Source organism: Podarcis liolepis, assembly GCF_965112155.1.
Source record: "Podarcis liolepis genome assembly, chromosome: 12".
Classification (NCBI taxonomy): domain Eukaryota; kingdom Metazoa; phylum Chordata; class Lepidosauria; order Squamata; family Lacertidae; genus Podarcis; species Podarcis liolepis.
The window spans coordinates 25205518-25217008 of record NC_139563.1 but is presented as its reverse complement, the minus strand read 5'-3'; the positions used below and the strand labels follow the sequence as shown (position 1 = coordinate 25217008).

The 11491-nt window shown below is 46.5% G+C and overlaps 1 protein-coding gene across 1 annotated transcript; it reads right to left on the bottom strand.

Moving 5' to 3' along the window:
- Positions 1 to 706: 706 nt before the first annotated feature.
- C1QL3 (complement C1q like 3) lies at positions 707 to 11155 on the bottom strand. The gene is made up of 2 exons (XM_083467594.1): positions 10079 to 11155; positions 707 to 2676 (listed from the first exon to the last, which is right to left on the bottom strand). The coding sequence occupies exons 1-2, from the start codon at positions 10664 to 10666 to the stop codon at positions 2497 to 2499; spliced, it is 768 nt and encodes a 255-aa protein (XP_083323720.1). The 5' UTR covers positions 10667 to 11155; the 3' UTR covers positions 707 to 2496.
- Positions 11156 to 11491: the final 336 nt, after the last annotated feature.

Sequence of the window (11491 nt, the reverse complement as noted above, 5' to 3'; positions counted from 1 at the left end):
ATACATATATTAAACAATCCTGTTATTTATTCTGCAATCTGGCACTCTGAAGGCCTGTGTATTGGACTAATGGTAAGACGTAGCCCATCCTTTTAGTTTGGCACTCTTACGGTGCAATCCTGCATGCCTACTCAGAAGCAAGTCCCATGCAGTAGTATCTTGGGTAGGTGGGTATAAGGGTTGCATCTTAATATATCCCCATTACTCCCTTTGTAATCATTACAGTGATGCTTTGTCATACTGTATATAAAATCTTAAAACATTTATGTCAAATGAAATAGAAACTAGACGTTTTCATCCAATATTGTTTGTTTCTTGAACACACATTTCAGTTGGACTTTAAATAATCCATTAAGAACAGCTGTCTTAAAATTGTCTATATACTAACAGGTGCAGGAGAGAGCAAGTGTCACGGGTAAAATGGGTGTAATGAGTTGAATTGGCTCCTTTACTACATGTGTTTAGGAAGGCAAATCAGTTTAACCAGGCTGCTGTTTTCTATGTTTTATATTTTATAGTGATTTACCGCACATCATTGATCTTCTTGGGGGGGAAAGTGATATATAAATAATGATAAATACTGTTGCTTTAACACTAGCGGACCAGCACTTAGCTATGGGCTCTGTTGGTGGCTTTTGGCATACCATTATACTCCACCTTCTAATTCCATAGCTATTAATTTATAGGCTTGTTGCCCATGAACACCACCATCCTAAATGTAATTGATGGTCTATCGAACTGTAGGTCTTTTCTGATGCTGCAGTGGTACAGTTTATTTGCATAAACCATCCTAAGCACATGCTGGGACAGCTTGCTCTACAACTAGGGTGTAAGAATGGTTTACTCATCTGATAAATAGCCAGGCACCAACAATCCTCTCTCACACATTCTAACATGATGAAAGCTGCAATCCCATGCATGCATACTTGAGCTTACTTCTGAGATGACATGCATAGAAGATTATGCTCAAGGCCCCCTTTCCATATATGCACACATACACACGTACCTGCACAAAATATGTGTGCAAATATACCAAACCCTACAGACAGGACTGCATTGGATCATTGGCAGGGTGACTGGCACCCTGCTGCCTGTGTGAGAAGCTATATAAACAGTTGTACCTGTTTGTATTTACCTTACATGCTGCGTGTGTTAGCACCATAAAGGAGACACTCCCATCCAGCAGTAGCTAAGTGTGGATGGAGCCCAAGAAAGTAAGCACAAGGTGAAAATTATGTAGGTAGGATCAGGCTCGAGCGTCATGAAGTTCTGAAGAGCAAAGCAAATGGGCTGCATTTGGCAACATGTTGGGACAAAACTTGCTCCCCCAGGATCGAGTATCCACTTTTACGGTTTTTCCTTAGAGGCCAATGGTTATTCGTGCCTGTGAAAAAAATGTTGCACCTGGAGACACTGCTGATAGGGGGCATATGACACTGGAAATAGGGTATGGTCTCCCCAAAAAGATGATCCACATGGTGGGAAGAAGTCTTTGTAACACTTGACTAGGTTTTTAAAGCAAAGGTAAAGCACCAGATCATATACCTAATGGAAACTGCAATATATTGTCTTGACAGAACTGGACTCTTCTATGGTTTTCTCTCTTTTGCACATTGATTCAGAGCACTGCAAGTGCTTCCCTGTGCCTGTGGCCCCTTTGCTTGTGCAGAGACTGCCCATTCACTTCAGTGGAGGCAGCAGAATTATTTGCATAAAGGAGTTTATACACAGATTTGCTCCCTCTCTTGAGATGAATGGGTCAACCCTTGTGGGTGATGCAACTCCTTCTGCATATGCTGGAGCTACAAAATGTGTGTAAGAAATCAACGGACTGGAGCAACAGAGAAAAATGGAAAACGAGACACAACTGTGCTACAATCATTTTCAACCCCTGACTTGCACCTATATACAGTTAAATTAGAGCTAAGGCTTGAAGCAGGTTAATTTTCTATTTCTAGGTAGTTAAGGGCATATAAGGACAAGGCAAATGATTCCTTCGGAGGGAATAAGCAAAAATTCAATTACATCTTCTTTTTATTGTAAAATCATTCCTCACCACATACTATGAGTTGGATCCACACGCATCATAGTTAGCAGGTAAGTCACAAGTACCAAAGCTGATGGATGGATAAAAGCAGCAAGATCATAGCACACCAAAAGTATCATATATGCCGAAGAAATAATTCAGTGCTTTAAAGATTTTTTTCCCCCTCTATAAAAGTTGTGATCTATATAGGACTTCATTCACATGGACACTAACAACAAGGAGTATTTTGCTTTGGCGATAGTGGATCACACATCTGTTTAACTTGCTTTATATTTTTTTTAAAACACACACTCTGGGTTGTACAGATGTGAGTCAGGTAGCATTTTGCCCCACGTTAATGAGGTGTCCCTCGGCCAGTATCCTCTGGGGTTCTTGATTCGTCGATTTTGTGTTTTTTGCCACGTGAATCCATCACTTAGAAGAATGTGATTTTGTGTTTCACTTAATTATCAGTCAGCATAAATTATAAATCCAGAAAATGTGCTATATTTGTTGTTGTTTCCTCCATGTGCTTTCCCTCCATCTAATTTTATGTAGACTTCATCTCCTGGCTCCAAATGTAGAACGACGCTGTTACTGGCATAGTCGTAGTTTTGGTCTGCATCCTGAGCAATTGCACTAGCTCGCACCTAAATAAAACAAAACACAATGAGAATATGTGGTTTGCAATTATAATACTCATCAGCTCTGTGGAACGGAAGTGCACAGGTAGCTTGCTCCAATGCTCTTCTTGGTAGAAAAAGGTTTTGCCGTTACCACTGTGGCTACTGACATATCAGAGACTAGCAGAAGAGTCGGCCATAGCAAATTATTTTAACTTACACCACCCAACATCAGCTTGTTTGACTGAATAATACATGACTACCGTCCATCAACATACGCCTGTAACCTTTCACAAAATCACTTCTAATAACTAGAAACACTATTTTATGTATTTGTTTGCCATATGCATAGCCAGGGCTAGATTTAGGTTTGATGAGGCCCTAAGCTGCTGAAGGCAATGGGGCCCTTTATATGTCCAGCTGTCCTTTGTCAACAACAAATTGTCACTGTTTTTTTGTGTTGAATATATGCTGTATGGTAATTTATGGACCTAATAGGTATCTAAAGCCATTTGGACATAACAAAAGGCTAGCAGGCAGGGCCCATTATTTCCATCATAGGAGCCTACACAACACAAAACACTGTTGCTGTATGTAGGTTTTATTTTATTTGCTTTTTATCTTATATTTTGGAAATGTACATCCAGTTTTTTTCTTTACATTTTTTTGGGGGGCCCCAAGAGAGTGGGGCCCTAAGCTATAGCTTGTTTAGTTTATACGTAAATCCAGCACTGTGCATAGCCCATGCTCTTGGGAGCTCAGGGTAGTGTAGGTGAGGATTATTCTTCTCACGTTAGGATGAGAAACAGACAGGCCAAGGTCAACCCAAGAACTGTAATACTGAGTTCAGAACCAGTACAACACTAGTCACTTTACCAGATCAGTGCCCTAGACTTAAGCCAAAATATACAGAATTGTGAAACAAGCAGTGATAGTTCAGTTAGTTAGAGCATGATGCTGAGTTCTGTGAGCCTAGTGTTTTGCCGGTGTGCTTTGCACCTTATTTTCCTTGAACTGTGCCTCCCACTATGCATGACAAATTGCTTCTGACACGAAGGGGAATTTTTCAAAGCAGCTTGTGAACATATGAAATGAAAAAGGAATAAGCTAGCATTCCACTGGGCCAGCACAAGCCCACCTAATGAGCCTAAGCAGAGGGAGGGGGTTGGGGGAGGCAGGAGAAGCCAGCCACAGTCTCGATCTCATATCACATTCAACAGGTCTAACATTGCACTTGACTCCTGTTGGCTTGGCTCGTGATCAGAATCAGGCCCATTGTAGGAAAAAGGATATGAGATTATCATAGAGATGTCAAGAGGGGTAAGTATATCATAAAACCACCCCTTGATGCCTTTGAATCAATGAACTTTACATCATGTTGAAAGCAGAGTTTAAATTGATGTACGAAGAAGATGCAACACAGGGGCAGGAGCAAGCTACAAAATCAACTACCTCCACGTTCACTGAATATATGCAGTTTGAAAGCCATTCAGCAAATTTAACTAATGCAGGGAACATGTACATCACACCAGCTTTTCTGATTTGAGATTATATTTTAAAATCCTGAATTCTTAATTATGCAGTGTCTACAAGCTTAGAGTTGTAAGTGTCTTGGAGTTTTAAAGAATGCCATATTGAATTTTATATAATTAACAAATCTGGCCACAATCCTAAGCCCACTGAAGTAGAACTGCACGTAGACCAGTTTAACAGAATCGTTTCAGTAGCAAAATATTTAACTATTTATTTGTAGGCGATTTATGTTAGTATAACACATCATCTGCCTTGTTGCCTGTTCTTATTCCACCACAGATACACATGACTGCTGGTGATTTAGTGCTTTTGCAAACCTAAACTAAATAATGTATAACTTGGCATGCAATCTCTTGGATATATTTTTAAAAAAATCTTTTTGGAATTGAAAAATGTACAATAAGTAAAAAAATAATAAATACACAGATGGCTTTCAAAAGTATAAATGACAGGTTTCCAAATTAAATTTTCATGTGATATGATCCCACATTAATTCAGAAATGTTAACAATGGATAAGACTTTTCACCATGCTAGATCTCATAAGGTATTAGGAAGCTTAGAAATCACAGAAGCAGGAAAAACCTCCTCTTCTGCATCATATAGCAAGGTTCGGAAAGGCTTAAAAGATTTGTAATTGCTTAACAAATGTTCTAATTTAAGCTGATATACTGTACAATATCCTAGGCAATTCTACTTTGTATTTGTATCTTCAGAAATATGACACATATTGAAGTGATCTGCCTTGGCTACTCATAAAGCAAAAACTATCAAATTGTGTATTTCCTAAGGGTTAACGGGTGCTTGGGAGGAGCAGGTGACTTCAGACCATTAATCCCAGAAATATTCATCCTTAGGAATTACCCTGTTTTGAGATCATTACTGATATTACAAATAGTAAAGAGGAAGAATGGATGATTGGTTTTGTTTGAATTATTATCGCAGAGTTTTAAGCTCAACCAATGTCTGCATTTTATTCAATCGGACTGCTTAAATTATCGCGCAGATTCCATTCATGCACTATTTAAATGCTGCATGTCGAATTTATGTAGCATTTCATGTTACAGTCTGATGAATCCTCCCCACTCCCCCACAAAAAAGCACGAGGTCTATTTTGCTACTGGCTCTAGCATTAAACGTGCTTCATATATCACTATGAACACTATGTAAAGGCAGTGGGCACTCTCCACAGCAATGGACATTGTCTGCACTAAAAGAATTGAAAGATTTATTGATCAAACTCCTAAAAATACTTCGCAGATTGCAGTCATTTTGTGTGCAGCTACAATGCCTTGTGACTTAACCTTGATCCCATACAATGTGTGTGCTACCTTTGCAAGACTCTACCTCTTTTGTCGTTGTTTGGCAACCAATGTAATTTCTTTTTAAAGCCTATAAGGACAATCTTAGAAAAAACCCTATGTGTATTGCAGTACACGTTAAAGGTGCCTCAAAATTAAAAACAATTAATGTGTGTGTTACATAAGTTTCACAATGGCTCGCCTCGCTGAGTTATACAAGTATACAGGGACATTAAAACTGCAAACAAACCAATTATGTTATAGCTTCAGCACTTCTATATTTAAGCTAACTGTTAAGGAAGGCAATGTGTTACATGGGAGTCCTTGAGATATTCAATAAATGTTGCTCTTGAATGATTCCACCCCCAACCCTGCGAGTCATATTCACTCTGCTTTCCTACATTACCATGCTGAATCTATTAACACCCTGCTCTCTTTTTGGCCAGTCCCACCAATATTTTGTATTGAAAGCTCTATTGTCCAAGTTCATTAGCTGCCAGCTTCATCAGATCAAACAGTCCCCCAAACTACAGCTACTCACTAATTTGAAAAAAATGTCTTAAGAATTTCTTATGGCTGAATAAATATAAACTGAGTTCAGAGCTGCATGATCAATATTTGTCTATTCTGTTTGTATAGTGACTAAATTAAGCAATTTATAAATGTCTGGAATTATGTACTTAGTCTATCTTCAGGCTTATTTTAATATTTATGATCATAAAAATATGCCATGCACTCTACTGTGTTCTGTTTTTATTTCTATCATGTGTTAATAATGCTTTTTAATAACCAAAATTAAAAAGTTTTTTTTTCTGAACCAGATGGTTGTACGTGTGAGACATGGCAATTTGCTGTGCTGTATTTAATGTTTAACAATGTGGGCTCATCTCTAAAAGCAATATTTATGGCAGGTGTTTGCTAATTTGATTAATTTCTACTGATGTCCCCATAATTTCATTTTTACAGTGCTTTTGAGAAACCATAAACAAAAGGTTAAGTGGCGTATCAGATTAATATACCAGCCTTTGATGCTTCCATCTGTGATCTGCCGTTTAACACAAAGCTGAAGTGACTGAAAGAGCTCTCATCTGGTTACGGTACACTGGTATTCTCCAGTACCAGTGTTCAGCAATTTCAGCTTCATTATTCTGCCTTTCAGGAAAAAAATCTTTTCAGTCTCAGGCACTTTCTACAAACACGCAGTATCATATTTCAGCTTTTTTGGAACCTTGGTTAGAATACTGTGAAATCATGTTCACTGTGCTACCTACAATTAAGGCTATATAAAGTAATGAATGAAAATAAAAGATTAAAAGTGAACCCCTCATAGTCTGGGGGCTCGCTGCAAACATGAAAATAATGACCAGCAAGCCCTTTGGGGAGAAACGGTGTAATCTATGTTTACTGGACAGTGTTTAGCACCCTACTGATATAAAATAACTATTTAGAAGTAAATGTAGAATTCATACTTTCTGATAAAGGTTTGAAAGGCTACATTTCTAAACTTACGACTTGTAATATAGTTTGATCAAACTCCTTTTTTGGTTTTCTCTTTTTTAGGATTAAATGTTTATATTTGATTGTGCATACATCTGTAATGTTTATTATACTTTATTTTCACCCATAAACAATCTATTGGACTTCTGCGTCAACAAAGCCCTTCTAGGCTCATTTTATCTTACCCTGTGCCATTATCAATCTTGCTTACAAAGACAATAATTAATGCAAGTGTGTTTGTGTGTGGTATGTATGTCAGATCTCTGGGGGCCACTTTAAAGCCAAAGGAAGCCGGCAGTTGTGCCACCATTTTGACTACTTAAAATGGATTATATATGCCTTTCACGTTATAGAAATGTGTGATCTTTTAATGTTTGGCCTAGTGAAGCCTTGAAGTGTGGCTGGGAAGGGGTGCCAAATTTGGAAGCAAAGCAAAGATGTTTTAAAAGCTTTCCTCTTCACAGACCTTCCTCTTAACGGAGGTTGGAAAGTTCCTTCCCCTGTGCGACCCTGTGCGTGTGGAAGCCACACTGAGCAGCGTAGGACTTGTTGCTGAGCAAATAAAAACATAGTATTGATAGTGTTGTAATGCGGGAGTTATGTTTAGTGCAGTGCCAGCGGCGTCATGAATCTTGAACTTATGCCTGTCATTCTAGCATTTACCCTCCTCGTCTCTCCACCTGCACCTGTCAATGTTGAGTTTGTATATATATAAAAAAGGTTTTGGTTTTTTAAAAAAACAAACCCTGACCACTCTCCAGCTAATTATCCCTAAAGCCACGAATCTGGGGCGGAAAGTTCCCATTCCCTTGAGCCCAGTCCCTTCTCAGCCCCGCCATTTTCTTCCTTCCTCGAGGAGGCCTGGGTGGGTCCCCCGAGAGATCCTTTCCAACCTGCTCCGTCGTCGGAGCAGACGGAGAGCCTCCCCTGTCTTCTTCCACAGCTCAGGAGCTTTCTCCTCACCCCCGGGAAGCCGCCCCTCCACAATCCCCACCCTCTCCCCGCCTTCCTCCCTCCGGCGCCACGAGGAAGGCGCGCAGCAAAAGGCCCGCGCTTTTCCCTCGCCCTCCGGCAACCCGCGAAAGGAAGGAAGGAAGGGCGAGGGGGAGAGGGGAAGCGGCATTTCTCGACGCGACTGCTTTTCATACCAGTTCTTTTTTTAATTTCCATTTAAAGAACACACACACACACACAAACCACAAACGCAAAAACTACGCCTGCGCGCCGCGCGCTCTTTACTTTCTTTCTCCTCGCTTTTTGCAACTTGGCCAGCAAAATCCCTGAGGTGAGTTGTTCTGCCCTTAATGACTGAGCGCGGCTGGATTCGCGCCGCGTCCACCGGGTCCTTGTAAACCCATTTTGGTCTTGTTGTGGCCTCGCTCATTTGTGACTCCGAGAAGGCTGCTGAGGGGGGGGGGCAGGGAGAGAGAGAGGAGGAGCGTTTATTAAGAGACCCAATTAAACGAGGCGGGGGGAGGGGGGTCTCTCTCTTGCCTCAGAAACGACCACCATGGGGGGGGGGAGGGGACGGCACACGAGCGGGCTGGGTTTCCACTAGACGCCGCCTTCACACCTCGGGAAGGGAGAGGAGGCGGGTGCCCCAGTGGGGACGCGCCCGCCCCAGATTCCTATTCTCGGATTCTCCCCCCCCCCCCCAGGAAGGCCGGGGCTCCTCTTTCGCATGACTCCGTTTCCCTCTCTCTCAGGACTCCTTTCCCTCTCCCCGGCATGAATTGACTGACCCGGCGCCCGCCTGCTTTTTGCGACTCACGGTCTACTGAGCCCCATCAATTAGGCACTTCGCTCTCTGTACTTACTGGGGGCGGGGCGGAGGGCAAGGCGCGCTTTTGCTGCGAAAGGCGGCCAGCCCGCCCTTCTGCCCCGGGGGTCCCTCTGGCTCATCCTGCCAACATTTATGCTCCAGAGGCACCAGCGACTGACTGAGCCGCCCCTTCCAAGGCGCCCACTTAGGCTCGGGTGCCAGACTGCAGCTCCCATCACCCCTGGCCATTGGCCCTACCAGCTGAGGCTGATGGGAGTTGGAGTTTCACGTCGATGGGGGTCGCGAGCCCCCCATCCTGGGGTTGCCACCAGCCGCAGCTCTTTCAGGGGGACTTGCGCCTGACGTCCCGTGGAGCCTCCGCTGTTTTCCCTCGCGGAGGAGGGGAGAAAGGAAAGGCGTCCACGTGGATTTGTCTTGTGGATGATGGGTACAGGCTCATGGCGCACAGCTTCCTCCCTAATTTAGCCTTTCCTCATAAGAGGAGGGGAAAGCCCTTCCTTGCCATTTATCCAGCCGCAGGGGCTAGGAGAAGGGAGCAGCTCGCGCAATTTAAGTCGCCTTGGGAAGCAGCGACGCTTACTCAGTAGTTCGCACATACGGAGCTGACGGGCTGCCTCGGGTGTAAGGGCAGCAGGACGCTGCAGCCGATCCCCGTGGCTTTTCCTTGCCATTTCCAGACTTTCCTGCCTCCTGGGAGCCTCCCGCAGCTCCTTCTTCCTCTGAGCGGGCAGGCTGAGCCCCGGGACCTTTTTAACGATCCCGGGGTTGTCTGTCCGTCTCACACACCCCCTTCCTCGCCACGTTCAGGTTCAGCCGTTCAGCACGTGAACAAGGAAGAGTGTCTTAAAGTATATACTGTGTATACGCAGAGACCCATCTCTTCACCACTCATAGCTCCTAAAAGTCTCCAAGCTAGTTTGACAAAAGAGATCTCTTAACATTAGGAATTAAGCGCTGGGCACCTCCCCAAATCTCACCATCTCCCCGGCTTCGAGGCTGCCTCTTTTCTACTCACTACCACTTCCAGGCGGCGCTCCTCTGAACTCCTTTGGGTTTGGGGCTTGCAAACTCCCCCCGGCAGAAATTCAACAGGTGCAGCTTTGGCACAAACGCGCTCTTCTCGCCTTTGCCTCACTTGTTGAATTTCCACCTGGCTGGCCAACCAGGAGAGTCGCGCCAAGCAATAACAACGCGGGCAAACAACAACAGATGGCAAGCCTGACCTCCTGGGCCTCGATCCGAGCTGCTGCTGCTGCTGCTGCTGCACCCCTAAAGCGGACTCCCCTCCCCCCTCTCTTTCTCCCCGCCAGGCCCCACCTGGTTGTTCTTGCACAGATCGGCCCACATGCTGGTGCCGTCGCCGCCGCGCATGAGCACGTGGTAGGTGAAGAAGTAGATGCCGGGGATGGAGCAGGTGAACTTGCCCGTGGTGGGGTCGTAGTGGTTGCCCAGGTTGGTGACGACGTCGTCGAACTTGAGCACCTCGTAGCCCTCGTGCTGCCGCTTGAGGCCCGCGTAGAAGGCGATCTTGGGCACGGTGCTGTAGGTGGCGGCGCTGATGGCCCCGGCCGCGTTCAGGCCCGGCGCCCCGGGCGGGCCCGGCAGGCCCTGGCGCCCGGGCTCTCCCTTTTCCCCCGGCGGGCCCACGGGCCCCGGCGGGCCGGGCTCCCCCGGCGGCCCTCTGGGCCCGGCCTTGCCCGGGCGGCCGGCCTCCCCCTTGGGGCCCTGGATGAAGGTGGGCAGCGACTGCATGAGGCCTCGGTCCGGGGTGGCGGCCGTGCTGGGCGCCTTGGTGCCGCCGTAGGGGTCGCACACCATGCGGCAGGTGCCCAGCATCTCGTAGTGCGCCGACGTGCCCGCCGAGCTGACCAGCACCGGGATGAGGATGACCAGCAGCAGCACCATGACCACCCCCAGCGCTCCGGCCGCGATCAGCCGCCGCCTGCTGCCCACCAGGCGGCTCAGCGCAGGGCGATCCTCTTGCCTGCTTTTGGACAAAATCTTGATGGCGGGACGGGAACCTCCTCGAGCCGAAATCCTCGCGGGGCACCTTCCCCGCGTCCCAGGGGGCTGCTCGCCCTCGTGCTCCTCCTCGCGGCCGGGAGGAGCGCGCCGGAAGGGCTCCTTCGCCCGATCCCCCAGGCCGAGTCCCGAGAGCCTCGCTCCCCGTCGGGGGCACCTGTGGCTGCCGCCGCCGCCGCCGCCGCTGCTCCCCTCGAGAGGAGCCGCGCACACTTTTATGCTGCTGCTGGCGATCGACTTTTTCCCCCCGCCTGTGCCAGCTCGAATCAAGTTCCCTTCTTCTGCTCCTCCCGATCGCCTCTCTCGCTGCCTTCCCGCGGGTTTTTTTCCCTTCACCTCTCCCCCTCTCCTTTTTCCAACCCCTTCTTTCCGTCACTCATTCATTCTGTCTCTTCAGCAGTCAGCTACACCAGCTCGGCGAGGGGAGCGGGATCGGAGATTCCTGGGGAAATCCTGCTCGCGCCACAGCCGAATGGAGAGAGAGAGAGAGACAGGGGCGCTCCCCGTCGTCCGCCTTGGTCGCCTTCCTAGCTGAAGCTGCCGGGGTCCGCGAGCCGCTCGGTGCCGCTGCCGGGAGCTGCCCACAGGCTCGTCGGAGCGCGCGCAGCCACGACGAGAGGAGGCTGGCAGAGGCGCCGCCGGGGTAATTTATAAGCGCCCGAAAGCGCAGGGGAAAGGGGAGCTGCCTTGGCATCTCATCCCAGCATC